General features: G+C 56.2%; 1 protein-coding gene across 1 annotated transcript in view; it reads right to left on the bottom strand.

Annotated features, from left to right (window-relative positions):
- Positions 1 to 456: 456 nt before the first annotated feature.
- Positions 457 to 20383, bottom strand: part of NPHS1 (NPHS1 adhesion molecule, nephrin) — a 36230-nt gene continuing 16303 nt past the window's right edge. Inside the window, exons 12-24 of the mRNA XM_085564527.1 lie at positions 19105 to 19282; positions 17602 to 17827; positions 15359 to 15531; positions 11607 to 11744; positions 10237 to 10377; positions 7957 to 8078; positions 4872 to 5046; positions 3280 to 3445; positions 2167 to 2459; positions 1682 to 1793; positions 934 to 1014; positions 589 to 752; positions 457 to 497 (exon numbers count right to left, since the gene is read on the bottom strand). Coding sequence (XP_085420653.1) covers positions 457 to 497; positions 589 to 752; positions 934 to 1014; positions 1682 to 1793; positions 2167 to 2459; positions 3280 to 3445; positions 4872 to 5046; positions 7957 to 8078; positions 10237 to 10377; positions 11607 to 11744; positions 15359 to 15531; positions 17602 to 17827; positions 19105 to 19282 — 2010 coding nt within the window. The remainder of the gene's footprint in view (positions 498 to 588; positions 753 to 933; positions 1015 to 1681; positions 1794 to 2166; positions 2460 to 3279; positions 3446 to 4871; positions 5047 to 7956; positions 8079 to 10236; positions 10378 to 11606; positions 11745 to 15358; positions 15532 to 17601; positions 17828 to 19104; positions 19283 to 20383) is intronic.

Raw genomic sequence — 20383 nt, 5'->3', positions numbered from 1 at the left:
CAAATGCACTTCCTGTTTTGAACACCCTTTCCCAGTTTTCCCCACCCACTTCTGGGTTTTCCCATAGGCAGTTCCTGTTTTCCCGACCCACTTCCTATTCCCCCATCTACTTCCTGTTTTCCCCACACACTTCCGGGTTTCCCCACCCACTTCCTGTTTTCCCATCCACTTCCAGTTTTTCCCACATCGACATACTAATTCCCCACCAACTTCCTGTTTTCCCCACCCACTTCCTGTTCCCAACCTACTTCCTGTTTTCCCCATCTACTTCCTGTTCCCCCCACCCACTTCCTGTTTCCCCATCAACTTCCTGTTTTCCCACCCACTTCCTGTTTCCCCATCAACTTCCTGTTTTCCCACCCACTTCCTGTTTCCCCATCAACTTCCTGTTCCCCCCACCCACTTCCTGTTTCCCCATCAACTTCCTGTTTTCCCACCCACTTCCTGTTTCCCCACTCACTTCCTGTCTCCCAAATCCTCCCGCCCCCTCCCATCTCCTGGCCCAAGAACCGGAAGTCTCCCCCCAGCGCCGCTTCCGGCGGCCATGCTGTCCCCCCGCCCGCCGCCATTTTGGGCCGTTTCCGGTACCGGCGGTGGCGGCGCGCAGCCGGGCGGGGGCGCTGTCCCCGCGGGCGTTGCGGGCGCGCACGGTGACGTCATAGGGCGTGGCCGGCCGGAGCCCGCCCAGCGTCAGCGCCCGGCCGGAAGTGACGATGGCGGCGGGCGGGGGAGGGGCGCCCGGCCCGGCCGCGCTGCGGGGGAGGGGCCGGAAGTGAGGGGGGGCTGGGAAACCCCGGGGGGGGGAGGGTGGAGGGGGTAAGGAAAAGTGGGCGGGGCCTGGAGGGGAACCAAGAAAAGAACCGGAAGTTGGGGTGGGCAGACAGGAAGTGATTCGGGTAAATCGGAAACTGGAGTGGGAGGACCGGAAGTTACTCGAGAGGGCCGGAAGTTGAAGTGTGAGGACCGGAAGTGACTCGGAACAACCGGAAGTTGAACTGGAAGGACCGGAAGTGACTCGAGGAAACCGGAAGTTGAAGTGGGAGGACCGGAAGTTACTCGGAAGAACCGGAAGTTGAAGTGGGAAGAATGGAAGTGACTCGAGTGAACCGGAAGTTTGGGTGGGCGGACAGGAAGTGACTCGATAGAACCGGAAGTTGATGGGAGAGGCCCGAAAATGACATCAGAGAAGCCAAAGTGGATGCGGTGGGGCCGGAAGTGATGGCCAGAAACCGGAAGTTGGGATGGATAGACCGGAAGTGACTCAGGGAGGGCATTAAGGGACCGGAAGTCAGTGTGAGCAGGGCGGAAGTGGCACAAGACAACCGGAAGTTGGTCTAGCTAGACCAGAAGTGACTCAGAGACTGTTTTAACCGACCGAAAGTCAGTGTGGGCAGACCGGAAATTAAAAGAGACAACCGGAAGTTGGGCTGGATAGACCGGAAGTGACTCAGGGACTGTTTTAACCGACCGAAAGTCAGTGTGGGCAGACCGGAAATTAAAAGAGACAACCGGAAGTTGGGCTGGATAGACCGGAAGTGACTCAGGGACTGTTTTAACCGACCGAAAGTCAGGGTGGGCAAACCGGAAGTGACGCCAGATAACCGGAAATGGGGGTGGACAGCCCGGAAGTGTCACTGGGAGGGCGTGATGGGACCGGAAGTGGGCGTGGGGCGGGGCTCACCGCAGCAGGAAGTGCTGGGGCAGGCCGCCGTCGAAGCCCGGCTCCCAGGCCAGGCTCAGGGAGGTTCCCGAGAGCCCCGAGAGCCGCAGAGCCCGGGGGGGGTCCGGCCGGTCTGGGAGGGGACGAAAATGGTTTGAGCCCAGTGAGATCCCAGTTTGATCCCAGGGCTCCCAGTCCCTCCCAGTATAAACCAGTCTCTCCCAGTTCCTCCCAGTTCCTCCCAGTTTCTTCCCAGTATATCCTAATCCCTCCCAGTATAAACCAGTTCCCTCCCAGTCCCTCCCAGTATATCCCAGTTCCCCCCCAGTCCCTCCCAGTTCCCTCCCAGTCCATCCCAGTTCCCTCCCAGTCCCTCCCAGTCCCTCCCAGTTCCCTCCCAGTTCCCTCCCAGTTCCCCCCAGTCCCTCCCAGTCCCTCCCAGTTCCCTCCCAGTTCCCTCCCAGTTCCCCCCAGTCCCTCCCAGTCCCTCCCAGTCCCCTCCTCACCCCCCAGCCGCAGCCTCATTCTCCTCCGCGCCCTCCCCCGCTCGTTTTGCGCCACGCAGTCGAAGACGCCGACGGTGCCGTTGCCGCCCTCCCAGTGCTCCCAGTCCGGCGGCGCCGCCGGCACGTTCTGGTAGCGGTAGCGGGGCCGGGGAGGGGACTGGGAGGACTGGGAGGACTGGGAGGACTGGAGGAAGAGGCGGCGCAGGCGCGCCCGGGCCGCGCTGATGTTGGCGACGGTGAGCACGGAGCTGGTCCAGGGCCCCTCGCGCCACTGGAGCTCTTGGAAGGGCGAACTGGGACCAGTGTGGGGGGACTGGGGTGAGGCGGGGGACTGGGAGGGGCTGGGAGGGGACTGGGAGGGACTGGGAGGGAACTGGATTATACTGGGAGGGGCTGGGAGGGAGTGGGAGGGACTAGGAGGGACTGGGATGGAACTGGGAGGGACTGGGAGGGACTGGGAGGGACTGGGAGGGAACTGGGAGGGAAATGGGAGGGACTCGGAGGGACTGGGAGGGACTGGGGGGGAACTGGGAGGGACTGGGAGGAACTGGGAGGGACTGGGAGGGACTGGGAGGGAACTGGGAGGGGACTGGGAGGGAACTGGGAGGGACTGGGAGGGAACTGGGAGGGACTGGGAGAGACTGGGAGGGGATTGGGAGGGACTGGGAGGGAACTGGGAGGGAACTGGGATGGACTGGGATGGACTGGGAGAGACTGGGAGGGAACTGGGAGGGAACTGGGAGGGAACTGGGAGGAACTGGGAGGGAACTGGAAGGGACTGGGAGGGAACTGGGAGGGAACTGGTTTATACTGGGAGGGACTAGGATACACTGGGAGGGAACTGGGAGGGACTGGGCAGGGACTGGGAGGAATCAGAGGGAACTGGGAGGGAATGGGAGTCCCTCTCAATTCCCTCCCAGTCCCTCCCAGTATAAACCAGTATCCACAAATCCCCTTTTCACCCCTCCCAGTCCCCTCCCAGCCCCTCCCAGTATAAACCAGTTCCATCCCAGTCCCTCCCAGTATAATCCAGTTCCCTCCCAGTCCCTCCCAGTCCCTCCCAGTCCCCTCCCAGCCCCTCCCAGTACAAACCAGTCCATCCCAGTGCCTCACCCCGGCTCCCCGGCGCGGAGGCTCTGCCCGTTCCTCTCCCAGCTCAGCTCCACCCCCGGCACGCCCCGGGCCCGGCAGCGCAGCCGCGCCGACTCCGCCCCCTCCCCCACCAGCACCGCCCCCGGCCCCGCCCCCTCCTCAGGCTCCGCCTCCATCTCGGGGCTGTCTGGGAAAAAAAACCGGGGAGGGCGCCCCCTGTTGGACGCTCTCATTGGCTGATTCAACAGCGGGGCAGCTCTTATTGGCCGCCCTGGTGTGGCCACGACCGCGATTGGCTCTGCCCGTTTGTCCCGCCCCTCCCCCTTTAGCCCCTCCCCTTTTATTTTAGCTCCACCCCCATTAACCCCACCCCCTTTAGCCCCTCCCCCTACCCGTTAAACCCCTCCCCCTCCCCATAATACCCCTCCCCATCCCATTTAGCCCCTCCCCCTTTCATTTTAGCCCCTCCCCCTCCCCAATAAGCCCCTCCCCAACCCGTTAAGCCCCTCCCCTTTTAGCCCCTCCCCAACCCATAAAGCCCCTCCCCCATCCCATTTAGCCCCTCCCCCTCCCCTTTAAGCCCCTCCCCTTTAGCCCCTCCCCCTCTGTGTTTAGCCCCTCCCCCACCCCATTTACCCACCCCTCCTTTCCTTTTAGCCCCGCCCCATTAACCCCACCCCCTTTAACCCCTCCCCCTCCCCATTTAGCCCCTCCCCCTCCCGATTCAGCCTCCCCACCCATTAGGCCCCTCCCCCTCCCCATTTAGCCCCTCCCCTTCCCCACTAAGCCCCTCCCCTTTAGCCCCTCCCCACCCCATTCCTCCCCTCCCCACCTATTTAGCCCCTCCCCCTCCCCCTCCAGCCCCCCCACCGCATTTCGCCCCTCCCCCTCCCCATTTAGCCCCTCCCCTTCCCCACTAAGCCCCTCCCCTTTAGCCACCCCCACCCCATAAGGCCCCTCCCCCTCCCCATTCAGCCCCCCCACCCATTAGGCCCCTCTCCCTCCCTATTTCGCCCCTCCCCCTCCCATTTAGCCCCTCCCCACCCCATTAAGCCCCTTCACCCTCCCCATTTAATCCCTCCCCCTCCCCATTCAGACCCCCCACCCCATAAGGCCCCTCCCCCTCCCCATTTAACCCCTCCCCCTCCGCATTCAGCCCCCATACCCATTAGGCCCCTCCCCCTCCCCATTAAGCCCCTCCCCCTCCCCATTAGGCCCCTCCCCATTCACCCCCACCCCATTAGGGCCCTCCCCCTCCCCATTCACCCCCCACCCCATTTAACCCCTCCCCATTCACCCCCCACCCCATTAGGCCCCTCCCCCTCCCCATTTAGCCCCTTCCCCTCCCCACTAAGCCCCTCCCCTTTAGCCCCTCCCCACCCTATTTAGCCCCTCCCCATTCAGCCCCCCGCCCCATTAGGCCCCTCCCCCTCCCCTTTAGCCCCTCCCCCTCCCCATTCAGCCTCCCCACCCCATAAGGCCCCTCCCCCTCCCCATTTACCCCCTCCCTCTGCCCATTTACCCCCTCCCCCACCCCTTTAGCCCCTCCCCCTCCCCATTTTGCCCCTCCCCCTCCCCATTTTGCCCCTCCCCTCCAGCCCCTCCCCCCTCACAGGTGACGAGCAGCCGGACGACGGCGCGGGCGGGGGGCGGCACCCCCGAGTCCACCCGGCACTCGTAGGGCCCCCCCAGGTCCCGCCGAGCCCCCCGGACCCGCAGGGACCCCCCGGGACCCCCCGGCAGCGGCTCCAGCCCCGGCGGCAGCGCCAGGGGGGTCCCCGAGTCGCCCTGGGGAGGGGGACAGAGGGGCTGGGGAGGGCCGGGAAACGGCCCCGAAATACCCGGAAACAGCCCCAAAACCAGGCCCGAAATAGCCCAAAAATAGACCAAAAATAGGCCCGAAACAGCCCCGAAATACCTGAAAAGAGCCCCAAAAAGAGGCCCGAAATAGCCCAAGAATAGACCAAAAATAGGCCCGAAATAGACCAAGAATAGACCAAAAATAGGCCCAAAACAGCCCAAAAATAGACGAAAAATAGGCCTGAAATAGACCAAAAATAGACCAAAAATAGGCCTGAAATAGCCCCGAAATACCCGAAAAGAGCCCCAAAAAGAGGCCCAAAATAGCCCAAAAACAGACCAAAAATAGGCCCAAAATAGCCATAAAAGAGCCCCAAAAATAGGCCCGAAATAGACCAAGAATAGACCAAAAATAGGCCCGAAATAGCCCAAAAATAGACCAAAAATAGGCCCGAAACAGCCCCGAAATACCTGAAAAGAGCCCCAAAAAGAGGCCCGAAATAGCCCAAGAATAGACCAAAAATAGCCCCGAAACAGCCCCGAAATACCCGGAAACAGCCCCAAAACCAGGCCCAAAATAGCCCAAGAATAGACCAAAAATAGGCCCGAAACAGCCCCAAAATACCCGGAAACAGCCCCAAAAAGAGGCCCGAAATAGCCCAAAAAGAGCCCCAAAAAGAGGCCCGAAATAGCCCAAAAATAGACCAAAAATAGGCCCGAAACAGCCCCAAAATACCCGGAAACAGCCCCAAAAACAGGCCCGAAATAGCCCAAAAATAGACCAAAAATAGGCCCGAAACAGCCCCGAAATACCCAAAAAGAGCCCCAAAAAGAGGCCCGAAATAGCCCAAGAATAGACCAAAAAGAGGCCCGAAATAGCCCCAAAATAGACCAAAAAGAGGCCCAAAATAGCCCAAAAATAGACTAAAAATAGGCCCGAAACAGCCCCGAAATACCCGGAAACAGCCCCAAAAACAGGCCCGAAATAGCCCAAGAATAGACCAAAATAACCGTAAAATAGCCCAAAAATAGCCCAAAAATAGACCAAAAATAACCGTAAGATAGCCCAAAAATAGACCAAAAATATCCCGAAAATAGCCCCAAAAAAGACCAAAAATAGGCCCAAAATAGCCCTGAAATATGCAAAAAGAGCCCCAAAGAGAGGCCCGAAATAGACCAGAAATATCGTGAAAATAGCCCCAAAATAGCCCAAAAATAGACCAAAAATAGGCCCGAAATACCCAAAAAGAGCCCTAAAAAGAGGCCCGAAATAGCCCAAAAATAGACCAAAAATAGGCCCAAAATAGCCCCAAAATACCCGAAAGGAGCCTTAAAAAGAGGCCCGAAATAGCCCAAAAATAGACCAAAAATAGGCCCAAAATAGCCATAAAAGAGCCCCAAAAATAGGCCCAAAATAGCCCTGAAATATCCGAAAACAGCCCCAAAAATAGGCCCGAAATGGACCAGAAATGTCCCAAAAATAGCCCCAAAATTTCCCAAAAATAGGCCCAAAATAGCCCTAAAATAGCCCAAAAATAGGCCCGAAGTAGCCCTAAAAGAGCCCCAAAAGTAGGCCCGAAATATCCGAAAAGAGCCCCAAAAAGAGTCCCGAAATAGCCCCAAAATATCCTGAAAATATCCCCAAAATATCCCAAAAATAGGCCCAAAAATAGGCCTAAAATAGCCCCAAAATATCCCGAAAATAGCCCTGAAATAGCCCGAAAATAGCTCGAAAATAGCCCAAAAATAGCCCCAAAATAGCCTGAAAATAGCCCCAAAATATCTGAAAATAGCCCCGAAAATATCTCCGAAATATCCAAAAATAGGCCCAAAATAGACCAAAAATATCCTGAAAATAGCCCCAGAATAGCCCCAAAATGGCCTGAAAATACCCAAAAATAGCCCTGAAATATCCCGAAAATAGCCCAAAAAATAGCCCAAAAACAGACGCAAAATATTTCCGAAATATCCCAAAAATAGCCCCAAAATAGCCCCAAAAATACCCCCAAAATATCTTAAAAGAGACCCCAAATATCCCAAAAATAGCCTCAAAATGGCGCTGAAATAGCCCCAAAAATTGCCCCGAAATATCTCAAAGGCATCAACCCAAATTCCCCAGAAATCCCCCCAAAATCCCGCCCGGACCCCCCAAATCCCTCCCAAATCCTCCCAAAATCCCCCCAAATTCCCTCAGGACCCCCCAAATCCCCCCCAGAGCCCCCAAATCCCCCCCAAAAGTTCCCAAAATCTCCCCAAATCCCTCCAGGACCCCCCCAAATCCTCCCCAAATCCCCCCTAAACCCCTCCAGGACCCCCCTAAATCCCCTCCAGGACCCCCCAAATTCCCCCAGGACCCCCCAAATCCCTCCAGGACCCCCCAAACCCCTCCAGGACCCCCCAAATCCCCCCCAAATCCCCTCTAAACGCTCCCAGGACTCCCTAAATTCCCCCAAAATCCCCCCAGGACCCCCCAAACCTCCCCAAAATCCCCCCAGGACCCCCCAAAATCTGCCCCAAATCCCCCCCAAACCCCTCCAGGACCCCCTCAAATCCCTCCAGGACCGCCCCAAATCCCCCTCAAATCCCCTCAGGACCCCCCAAACCCCTCCAGGACCCCCCAGATCCCCCCTAATCCTCCCCAAATCCCCCCAAACCCCTCCAGGACCCCCCAAATCCCTTCAGGACCCCCCCAAATCCCCCTCAAATCCCCTCAGGACCCCCCAAACCCCTCCAGGACCCCCCAAACCCCTCCAGGACCCCCCCAAATCCCTCCAGGACCCCCCAAATCCCCCCAAATCCCCCCTTAACCCCCCCAAATCCCCCCAAATCCCGCCCAAACCCCTCCAGGACCCCCCAAACCCCTCCAGGACCCCCCAAATCCCCCCCGCCCCCTCTCACCAGCCGGGCCCAGCGGACGCTGCCGGGGGGGAGGGGGCTGCCCTGGGCCTCGCACAGCAGCCGCCCCTCCCCCCCCTCCTCCACCACCACCGGGTCGGGGGCGCGGACGATGCTGGGGGGCACTGGGGGGTGGGGGGCAGAAAATTGGGGGGTCAGGGGGGGTTTGGGGGGGTCCTGGGGGGATTTGAGGGGGATTATGGGGGGATTTGGGGGGATTTTGGGGGGTCCTGGGGGGGATTTGGGGGGGATTTGGGGGATTATGGGAGGATTTGGGGGGTCCTGGGGGGGATTTGGGGGGGATTTATGGGATTTAGGGGGGATTTAGGGGGGTCCTGGGGGGGATTTGGGGGATTTCGAGGGGATTTTGGGGGGTTTAGGTGGGATTTGGGGGGTCCTGGGGGGGTTTTGAGGAAGATTTGGGGGGGATTTGGGGGGTCCTGGGGAGATTTCAGGGGTCGTGGGGGGGCTTTAGGTGGGATTTGGGGGGTGCTGGGGGGGTTTTGAGGAAGATTTGGGGGGGATTTGGGGGGGTCCTGGGGAGGATTTGGGGGGGATTTGGGGGATTTCGAGGGGATTTTGGGGGCTTTAGGTGGGATTTGGGGGGGATCTGGGGAGGATTTGGTGGGTCCTGGGGAGATTTCAGGGGTCCTGGGGGGGTTTAGGGGGGATTTGGGGGAGATTTTGGGGGGTCCTGGGGGGATTTTGGGGAGGTTTGGGGGGTCCTGGGGGGATTTTGGGGGAATTTAGGGAGTCCTGGGAGCGTTTAGAGGGGATTTGGGGAGGATTTGGGGGGATCTGGGGGGATTTAGGGGGGATTTGGAGGGTCCTGGGGGAGTTTTGGGGGGATTTAGGGGGGATTGGGGGGGTCCTGGAAGGGATTTTGGGGAAGTTTGGGGGGTCTTGGGGGGATTTTGGGGGGGCTGGAGGGTTTAGAGGGGATTTGGGGGGAATTTAGGGGAGTTCTGGGGGGATTTGGGGGATCCGGGGGGGATTTTGGGGAGGTTTGGGGGGTCTTGGGGGGATTTTGGGGAGGTTTGGGGGGTCCTGGGGGGGATTTTGGGGGTCCTGAGGGCGTTTAGGGGGGATTTGGGGGGGATTTATGGGATTTTGGGGGGATTTGGGGGGTCCTGAGGGGGTTTAGGGGGGATTTAGGGGGGATTGGGGGGGTCCTGGGGGAGTTTTGGGGGGATTTAGGGGGGATTGGGGGGGTCCTGGGGGGATTTTGGGGATTTTGGGGACGTTTGGGGAGATTTGGGGGGTCCTGAGGGGGTTTAGGGGGGATTTGGGGGGGATTTATGGGATTTTGGGGGGATTTGGGGGGTCCTGGGGGGGATTTGGGGGGTCCTGGGGGAGTTTAGGGAGGATTTTGGGGGATTTTGGGAGGATTTGGGGGGATTTGAGGAGATTTTGGGGTAATTTTGGGTTCATTCCCGGAGATTTCGGGGCTGATTTCAGGATAGTTTTGGGATATTTTCGGGCTAATTTTGGGATAATTTTGGGATAATTTCAAGATGATTTTGGGCTGATTTCGGGAATAATTTCAGGATAATTTCCAGTAGATTTTGGGATAATTTTGGGATAATTTTGGGGTAATTTTGGGCTGATTTCAGGATATTTTCGGGTTGATTTTGGGATAATTTTGGGCTGATTTTGGGATATTTTTGGGCTGATTGTGGGTTAGTTTCAGGGTGATTTTGGGATATTTTCGGGCTGATTTCGGGATAATTCTAGGATAATTTTGGGCTAATTTTGGGATAATTTCGGGATATTTTTGGGCTGATTTTGGGCTAATTTTGGGCTGATTTTGGGCTGATTTCGGGTCATTTTCAGGCTGATTTCGGGCTGATTTTGGGATAATTTCAGGATAATTTCGGGCTGATTTGGGGTCATTTTCGGGCTGATTTGGGGATAATTTCAGGATAATTTCGGGCTGATTTGGGGTCATTTTCGGGCTGATTTGGGGATAATTTCAGGATAATTTCGGGCTGATTTGGGGTCATTTTCGGGCTGATTTGGGGATAATTTCAGGATAATTTCGGGCTGATTTTGGGTCATTTTCGGGCTGATTTTGGGATAATTCCGGGCTAATTTGGGGCTGGTTTCGGGTTAGTTTGGGGCTGATTTCGGGCTAATTTCAGGATAATTTCAGGATAATTTCAGGATAATTTCGGGCTGATTTGGGGATAATTTCGGGCTAATTTCGGGTCATTTTCGGGCTGATTTCGGGCTAATTTCGGGCTGATTTCGGGCTGATTTGGGGTCACTTTGGGGCTCCCTCACCCTGCACCAGCAGCGTCACCTCGGCGCCGGCGGCGCCCTCGGCGTTGCGGCACCGCACCCGGTAGGGGGCGCTGTCGGCGCGCGTGACGTTGGCGATCCGCAGGGCGCCCCCTGGCGACTGCCGGAAGCGCGGCCACGCCCCTGGGGGCGGGGCCACGGGAAAGGGGCGGGGTTAAAGGGAAAAGGGGCGGGGTTAACGGGAAAGGGGGTGGGGCCATGGGAAAGGGGGCGGGACCAAGGGAAAGGGGCGGGGTTAAAGGGAAAGGGGGCGGGGTCATGGAAAAGGGGCGTGGCCAAGGGAAAGGGGGCGGGGCCAAGGGAAAGGGGCGGGGTTAAAGGGAAATGGGCGGGGCCACGGAAAAAGGGGCGGCGCCAAGGGAAAGGGGCGGGGCCAAGTGAAAGGGGGCGGGGCCAATGGAAAGGGGCGGGGTTAAAGGGAAAGGGGCGGGGTTAAAGGGAAAGGGGCGGGGTTAAAGGGAGAGGCCACACCCACCGTGGGTGGCACTGGGGTGGTCCCAGTGACTCCCAGTAACCACCAGTGACCTCCCAGTAACCTCCCAGTGACTCCCAGTAACCTCCCAGTTAACACCCAGTGCCCTCCCAGTAACTCCCAGTAACCCCCAGTGCCCTCCCAGTAACTCCCAGTGCCCTCCCAGTAACCCCCAGTAACTCCCAGTGACTCCCAGTAACTCCCAGTAACATCCCAGTAAACCCCAGTGCCCTCCCAGTAACTCCCAGTAACTCCCAGTAACCCCCAGCGCCCTCCCAGTAACTCCCAGTGACTCCCAGTAACCCCCAGTGCCCTCCCAATAACTCCCAGTATCTCCCAGTAACTCCCAATGCCCTCCCAGTAACCCCCAGTGCCCTCCCAGTAACTCCCAGTAACTCCCAGTAACTCCCAGTAATCCCTTGGACACCTCCCAGTAAAATCCCAGTAACTCCCAGTAACCCCCAGTAACTCCCAGTGCACTCCCAGTAAATCCCAGTGACTCCCAGTAACCCCCAGTGACCTCCCAGTGCTCCCAGTAACTCCCAGTAACCCCTTGGACACCTCCCAGTGCTCTCCCAGTAACTCCCAGTGCCCTCCCAGTGCCCTCCCAGTAACTCCCAGTAACCCCAAATTTCAAACCAGTATAAACCAGTACAAACCAGTATAAACCAGTATAAACCAGTATAAACCAGTAACTCCGCACCCCAAACCAGTCCAAACCAGTGACCCCAAATCCCCTCCCAGTCCCTCCCAGTAATCCCGCACCCCAAACCAGTCCAAACCAGTAACCCCGCACCCCAAACCAGTGCCCCCAGAGCCCAAACCAGCAAAATCCAGTATAAACCAGTATAAACCAGTATAAACCAGTATAAACCAGTACCGGGGCCGATGGGCCGGCCCCGCACGCTCCAGGTGCAGCCCTCGGGGGGGGGATGGGCGCGCACCGACAGCCCCAGGACGGCCTCGGAACCTTCCGGAACCCGCACGGGGGAGGGGCCGGCGCTCAGCAGGGGCGCGTCTGCACCAGTACAAACCAGTATAAACCAGTACAAACCAGTTTGAGCCCGGTTCAACCCCCGCAGCTCCCAGTGCCTTGGAAATGGGTTCCCAGTATAAACCAGTATAAACCAGTAAGGTGACAGGGACCCTCCTAATGTTTGCACCAGTATAAACCAGTATAAGCCAGTACAAACCAGTATAAACCAGTATAAACCAGTATAAACCAGTTTGAGCCCGGTTCAACCCCCGCATCTCTCAGTGTCTTCAAAATGGGTTCCCAGTATAAACCAGTATAAACCAGTAAGGTGACAGGGACCCTCCCACTGATTGCACCAGTATAAACCAGTATAAACCAGTACAAACCAGTACAAACCAGTACAAACCAGTACAAGCCAGTTTGAGCCCGGTTCAACCCCCGCATCTCTCAGTGTCTTCAAAATGGGTTCCCAGTATAAACCAGTATAAACCAGTAAGGTGACAGGGACCCTCCACTGCTGCACCAGTATAAACCAGTACAAACCAGTATAAACCAGTACAAACCAGTACAAACCAGTACAAACCAGTATAAACCAGTATAAACCAGTAAGGTGACAGGGACCCTCCACTGCTGCACCAGTATAAACCGGTATAAACCAGTACAAGCCAGTATAAACCAGTATAAACCAGTATAAACCAGTATAAACCAGTATAAACCACTACAAACCAGTCTGAGCCCGGTTCAACCCCCGCAGCTCCCAGTGCCTTGGAAATGGGTTCCCAGTATAAACCAGTATAAACCAGTAAGGTGACAAGGACCCCCCTAATGTTTGCACCAGTACAAACCAGTATAAACCAGTACAAACCAGTATAAACCAGTTTGAGCCCGGTTCAACCCCCGCATCTCTCAGTGTCATCAAAATGGGTTCCCAGTATAAACCAGTATAAACCAGTAAGGTGACAGGGACCCTCCCACTGTTTGCACCAGTATAAACCAGTACAAACCAGTATAAACCACTATAAACCAGTACAAACCAGTATAAACCAGTTTGAGCCCAGTTCAACCCCCGCATCTCTCAGTGTCATCAAAATGGGTTCCCAGTATAAACCAGTATAAACCAGTAAGGTGACAGGGACCCTCCACTGCTGCACCAGTATAAACCAGTATAAACCAGTACAAACCAGTATAAACCAGTATAAACCAGTATAAACCAGTACAAACCAGTACAAACCAGTACAAACCAGTTTGAGCCCGGTTCAACCCCCGCAGCTCCCAGTGCCTTGGAAATGGGTTCCCAGTATAAACCAGTATAAACCAGTAAGGTGACAGGGACCCTCCCACTGTTTGCACCAGTACAAACCAGTATAAACCAGTACAAACCAGTATAAACCAGTTTGAGCCCGGTTCAACCCCCGCATCTCTCAGTGTCATCAAAATGGGTTCCCAGTATAAACCAGTATAAACCAGTAAGGTGACAGGGACCCTCCCACTGATTGCACCAGTATAAACCAGTATAAACCAGTACAAACCAGTACAAACCAGTTTGAGCCCGGTTCAACCCCCGCAGCTCCCAGTGCCTTGGAAATGGGTTCCCAGTATAAACCAGTATAAACCAGTAAGGTGACAGGGACCCTCCTAATGTTTGCACCAGTATAAACCAGTATAAACCAGTACAAACCAGTACAAACCAGTATAAACCAGTTTGAGCCCGGTTCAACCCCGGCATCTCTCAGTGTCTTCAAAATGGGTTCCCAGTATAAACCAGTATAAACCAGTAAGGTGACAGGGACCCTCCACTGCTGCACCAGTATAAACCAGTATAAACCAGTACAAACCACTACAAACCAGTTTGAGCGCGGTTCAACCCCCGCAGCTCCCAGTGCCTTGGAAATGGGTTCCCAGTATAAACCAGTATAAACCAGTAAGGTGACAGGGACCCTCCCACTGATTGCACCAGTAGAAACCAGTATAAACCAGTACAAACCAGTACAAACCAGTACAAACCAGTACAAGCCAGTTTGAGCCCGGTTCAACCCCTGCATCTCTCAGTGTCTTCAAAATGGTTTCCCAGTATAAACCAGTATAAACCAGTAAGGCCCCGGGGACCCTCCCAGTGTTTGCATCAGTGTAAACCAGTACAAACCAGTATAAACCAGTATAAACCAGTACAAAGCAGTACAAACCAGTACAAACCAGTATAAACCAGTTTGAGCCCGGTTCAACCCCCGCAGCTCCCAGTGCCTTGGAAATGGGTTCCCAGTATAAACCAGTATAAACCAGTAAGGTGACAGGGACCCCCCTAATGTTTGCACCAGTACAAACCAGTATAAGCCAGTACAAACCAGTATAAACCAGTATAAACCAGTATAAACCAGTTTGAGCCCGGTTCAACCCCCGCATCTCTCAGTGTCATCAAAATGGGTTCCCAGTATAAACCAGTATAAACCAGTAAGGTGACAGGGACGCTCCTAATGTTTGCACCAGTATAAACCAGTATAAACCAGTACAAACCAGTATAAACCAGTTTGAGCCCGGTTCAACCCCTGCATCTCTCAGTGTCATCAAAATGGGTTCCCAGTATAAACCAGTATAAACCAGTAAGGTGACAGGGACCCTCCCACTGATTGCACCAGTATAAACCAGTATAAGCCAGTACAAACCAGTATAAACCAGTTTGAGCCCAGTTCAACCCCCGCATCTCTCAGTGTCATCAAAATGGGTTCCCAGTATAAACCAGTATAAACCAGTAAGGTGACAGGGACCCCCCTAATGTTTGCACCAGTATAAACCAGTATAAACCAGTTTGAGCCTGGTTCAACCGCCACATCTCTCAGTGTCATCAAAATGGGTTCCCAGTATAAACCAGTATAAACCAGTAAGGTGACAAGGACCCCCCTAATGTTTGCACCAGTATAAACCAGTATAAACCAGTATAAACCAGTACAAACCAGTTTGAGCCCAGTTACCATAAGATTCAACCCCCACAGCTCCCAGTGCTTTGTAAATGGGCTCCCAGTTTAAACCAGTATAAACCAGTTAGGCCCCAGGGACCCTCCCACTGTCTGCATCAGTGTAAACCAGCACAAACCACTACAAACCAGTATAAACCAGTACAAACCAGTATAAATCAGTATCCCCAAAGCTTTTTAATGGCACCCAGTTCCCTCCCGGTATATCCCAGTTCCTCCCAGTCCCTCCCAGTTCCCTCCCAGTTCCCTCCCAGTTCCTCCCAGTTCCTCCCAGTTCCTCCCAGTTCCTCCCAGTCCATCCCAGTTCCCCCCAATCCCCTCCCAGTTCCCTCCCAGTTCCCCCCAATCCCCTCCCAGTCCCTCCCAGTCCCTCCCAGTATAAACCAGTTCCCTCCCAGTTCCTCCCAGTTCCATCCCAGTCCCTCCCAGTCCCTCCCAGTTCTCTCCCAGTCCCTCCCAGTTCCCTCCCAGTTCATCCCAGTTCCCCCCAATCCCCTCCCAGTTCCCTCCCAGTTCCCCCCAATCCCCTCCCAGTCCCTCCCAGTCCCTCCCAGTATAAACCAGTTCCCTCCCAGTCCCCCCCAGTTCCCTCCCAGTCCCTCCCAGTCCCTCCCAGTTCCCTCCCAGTCCCTCCCAGTCCCTCCCAGTCCCTCCCAGTCCATCCCAGTATGCGGCGCGGGCTCTCACGGCGCAGGCGCAGGATGTGGGCGGAGCTTACGGCCACGCCCAGTGACGCGCTCCAGGCGCGGCAGGTGATTGGCTGATCCTGCAGCGACAGCGCCCCCTGCAGGAGCAGCCGTGACCCCACCGTGACCCCGCCGTGGGGGGCGGGGCTTGGGGGCAGCGGCTGCCCCGCCTCCCTGCGGGAAACTGGGGTTACTGGTTTGTACTGGGAGGGACTGGGAGGGACTGGGAGGGACTGGGATGGACTGGGAGGGAAATGGGAGGGACTGGGAGGGACTGGGAGGGAACTGGGAGGGACTGGGATGTTACTGGGAGGGAACTGGGAGGAACTGGGAGGGACTGGGAGGGAACTGGGAGGGACTGGGAGGGACTGGGAGGGAACTGGTTTATACTGGGAGGGACTGGGAGGGACTGGGAGGGAACTGGGAGGGACTGGGATGAACTGGTTTATACTGGGAGGGGATTGGGAGGGACTGGGAGGGAACTGGTTTATACTGGGAGGGAACTGGGATGGACTGGGAGGGACTGGGAGGAACTGGGAGGTCATTGGTCAGTCATTGTTCCATACTGGTCCATACTGGTCTATACTGGTCCATATTGGTCCACACTGGTCCGTACTAATCTCTACTGGTCCATAATGGTCTATACTGGTCTCTAACTGGTCCATACTGGTTTCTAACTGGTGTGTACTGGTTTATACTGGTACTTAATTTGTCTATACTGGTTCTTACTGGTCCATAATGGTCTGTTTGGTCTCTAACTGGTCAATACTGGTCTGTACTGGTCCATACTGGTCCATGCCAGTCCATACTGGTTTATACTGGTCCATATTGGTCTGTATTGGTCATTACTGGACTCTAACTGGTCCGTACTGGTCTATACTGGTCTGTACTGGTCCGTACTGGTCCATACTGGTCTATACTGGCCTATACTGGTTCATAATGGTCCGTAGTGGTCTGTACTGGTCCATAGTGGTCCATACTGGTCTCTAACTGGTCCACAGTGGTCCGTAGTGGTTTATACTGGTCCATACTGGTCTATACTGGTTCATACTGGTCCATACTGGTCCATAATGTTCTGTACTGGTCCATACTGGTCTATACTGGTCCATATTGGTCCGTACTGGTCTCTAACTGGTCTCTAACTGTCCCATACAGGTTCATACTGGTCTGTACTGGTCCATACTGGTGAACATTGGTCTGTACTGGTCTCTAACTGGTCCGTACTGGTCCATACTGGTCTATACTGGTTCATAATGGTCCGTAGTGGTCTGTACTGGTCCATAGTGGTCCATACTGGTCTCTAACTGGTCCATACTCATCCGTACTGGTTTATATTGGTCCATACTGGTCTCTAACTGGTCCATACTGGTCCGTACTGGTTTATACTGGTCCATACTCATCCATACTGGTTTATACTGGTCCATACTGGCCTATACTGGTCCATACAGGTTCATACTGGTCCGTACTGGTCCATACTGGTGAACATTGGTCCGTACTGGTCTCTAACTGGTCTGTACTGGTCCGTACTGGTCCTTACTGATCTATACTGGTCCATAGTGTTCTATACTGGTGAATATTGGTCTGTACTGGTCTCTGACTGGTCTATACTGGTCCATACTGGTCCATAGTGTTCTATACTGGTCCATATTGGTCCGTACTGGTCTCTAACTGGTCTATACTGGTCCATACTGGTCCATAATGTTCTATACTGGTCCATATTGGTCCGTACTGGTCTCTAACTGGTCTGTACTGGTCCATACTGGTCCATAATGTTCTATACTGGTCCATATTGGTCCGTACTGGTCTCTAACTGGTCTATACTGGTTCATACTGGTCCATAATGTTCTGTACTGGTCCATATTGGTCCGTACTGGTCTCTAACTGGTCTCTAACTGTTCCATACTGGTTTATACTGGTCCATACTGGTCCATAATATTCTGTACTGGTCCATATTGGTCCGTACTGGTCTCTAACTGGTCTCTAACTGTTCCAGACTGGTTTATACTGGTCCATACTGTTCTATACTTATGAACATTGGTCCGTACTGGTCTCTAACTGGTCTCTAACTGGTCCGTACTGGTCTCTAACTGGTCCATACTGGTCCCTAACTGTTCCGTACTGGTCTCTAACTGGTCCGTACTGGTCTCTAACTGGTCTGTACTGGTCCGTACTGGTCCCTAACTGGTCCGTACTGGTCCGTACTGGTCTCTAACTGGTCCGTACTGGTCTCTAACTGGTCCGTACTGGTCCGTACTGGTCCCTAACTGTTCCATACTGGTCCGTACTGGTCCGTACTGGGAGCACTCACGGGGCATGGCCGGGGCGGCTCCAGGTGAGCTCCGGGGCCGGGTGGGCGGGGCCGGCGCGGCAGGTGAGGCTGAGGGCGTGGCCAGGGCGGGGCTCGGGCGGGGCCACCGAGATGGAGACGGACTGGGCGGGAACTGGGCAAACTGGGAGTTACTGGGACGGACTGGGAGGGACTGGGAGGAACTGGGAGGGAACTGGGAGGGAACTGGGAGGGGCACAGGGTGGCCACGCCCAGCTGTGGCCACAGCCCCAAGGCCACCAGTCCCCTCCCAGTATAACCCAGTCCCCTCCCAGTCCCTCCCAGTTTGTCCCAGTCCCTCCCAGTTCCATCCCAGTTCAACCCAGTCCCTTCCAGTTCCCCCCAGTCCCTCCCAGTTTGTTCCAGTTCCCTCCCAGTATAAACCAGTCCCTTCCCAGTCCCTCCCAGTTCACCCCAGTCCCTCCCAGTTCCCCCCCATCCCTTCCGAACCGCCTCCCAGTCCCTCCCAGTTCCATCCCAGTATAAACCAGTTCCCTCCCAGTCCCTCCCAATCCCCTCCCAGTCCCTCCCAGTCCCTCCCAGTATAACCCAGTTCCTCCCAGTCCCTCCCAATCCCCTCCCAGTTCATCCCAGTTCCCTCCCAGTCCATCCCAGTTCCTCCCAGTCCCTCCCAGTATAACCCAGTTCCTCCCAGTCCCTCCCAATCCCCTCCCAGTTCATCCCAGTTCCTTCCCAGTTCATCCCAGTTCCCTCCCAGTCCCTCCCAGTTCCCTCCCAGTCCCTCCCAGTTCCCTCCCAGTCCCTCCCAGTCCCTCCCAGTTCCCTCCCAGTCCCTCCCAGTCCCTCCCAGTTCCCTCCCAGTTCCCTCCCAGTCCCTCCCAGTCCATCCCAGTTCCTCCCAGTTCATCCCAGTCCCTCCCAATCCCCTCCCAGTCCCTCCCAGTCCCTCCCAGTATAACCCAGTTCCTCCCAGTCCCTCCCAATCCCCTCCCAGTTCATCCCAGTTCCCTCCCAGTCCATCCCAGTTCCTCCCAGTCCCTCCCAGTATAACCCAGTTCCTCCCAGTCCCTCCCAATCCCCTCCCAGTTCATCCCAGTTCCTTCCCAGTTCATCCCAGTTCCCTCCCAGTGCAACCCAGTTCCCTCCCAGTCCCTCCCAGTTCCCTCCCAGTCCCTCCCAGTCCCTCCCAGTTCCCTCCCAGTCCCTCCCAGTTCCCTCCCAGTTCCCTCCCAGTCCCTCCCAGTCCATCCCAGTTCCTCCCAGTTCATCCCAGTCCCTCCCAATCCCCTCCCAGTTCCCTCCCAGTCCCTCCCAGTTCCCTCCCAGTCCCTCCCAGTCCCTCCCAGTTCCCTCCCAGTCCCTCCCAGTCCATCCCAGTTCCTCCCAGTTCATCCCAGTCCCTCCCAATCCCCTCCCAGTCCCTCCCAGTATAACCCAGTACGCCCCGGGGGGGGTCTCACAGAGCACGCGCAGCCGCACGGGGGCGCTGCGGGCGGGGGGCGCCCCCTGGCGGCCGGGCCCCGCCTCGCACCGGTAGGCGGCGCCGTTGTCGGCGGGGGCGGCGGTCACGTGCAGCGCCCGCCAGGTCACGTGGCCCGAGCGGCTCTGGGGCGGGGCGTCCGGCAGGGGGCGCCCGTCCTGGGGAGGGGGCGGGGCTTGAGCCGGGAGGGGACTGGGAGGGACTGGGATGGACTGGGAGGGACTGGGATGGACTGGGAGGGACTGGGAGGGACTGGGAGGGACTGGGAGGGAACTGGGAGGGAACTGGGAGGGACTGGGAGGGACTGGGAGGGACTGGGAGGGAACTGGGGGGGAACTGGGAGGGACTGGGAGGGACTGGGATAAACTGGGAGGGAACTGGGAGGGACTGGGAGGCACTGGGAGGGAACTGGGAGGGACTGGGAGGGACTGGGAGGGACTGGGAGGGACTGGGATAAACTGGGAGGGACTGGGAGGAACTGGGAGGGGACTGGGAGGGACTGGGAGGGACTGGGGAGAACTGGGAGGAACTGGGATGAACTGGGAGGGAACTGGGAGGAACTGGGAGGGACTGGGATGGACTGGGAGGGACTGGGAGGAACTGGGAGGGACTGGGAGGGAACTGGGATGGACTGGGAGGGAACTGGGATGGACTGGGAGGGAACTGGGAGGGACTGGGAGGGACTGGGAGGGCACTGGGAGGGACTGGGAGGGCACTGGGAGGGACTGGGATGGACTGGGATGGGACTGGGAGGAACTGGGAGGGACTGGGAGGGAACTGGGAAGGAACTGGGTTATACTGGGAAAAAACATTTCCCCCCATTTTTCCCCCATTTTTTCCTATTTTCCCCCTTTTCCCCCATTTCCCCCCATTTTACCCCAATTTCCCCATCTTTCCCCATTTTCCCCCATTCTTCCCAATTCCCCCATTTTTGCCCATTTTTCCCACATTTTCCCCCCATTTTTGCCCAATTTCCCCCCATTTTTCCCCCTTTTCTCCTTTCATTTTCCCCCATTTCCCCCATATTCTCTATTTTTGCCCAATTTCCCCCATTTCCCCCATTTTCCCCCCAATTTTCCCATTTCTCCCCATTTTATCCCATTTACCCCCATTTTTGCCCATTTTCTCCCCAATTTCCCCATTTTACCCCATTTTCCTCCATTCTTCCCAATTTCCCGCATTTTTGTCCATTTTTTCCCCACCTTGCTCCAGCCCAGCTGGGGGGCTGGGTGCCCCATTTCCCCCATATTTTCCCCATA

The sequence above is a fragment of the Lonchura striata genome, chromosome 33 (genome assembly GCF_050655825.1).
Source record: "Lonchura striata isolate lonStrDom1 chromosome 33, ASM5065582v1, whole genome shotgun sequence".
NCBI classification, from domain to species: Eukaryota; Metazoa; Chordata; class Aves; order Passeriformes; family Estrildidae; genus Lonchura; species Lonchura striata.
This window is presented reverse-complemented; position numbering and strand designations above follow the sequence as displayed.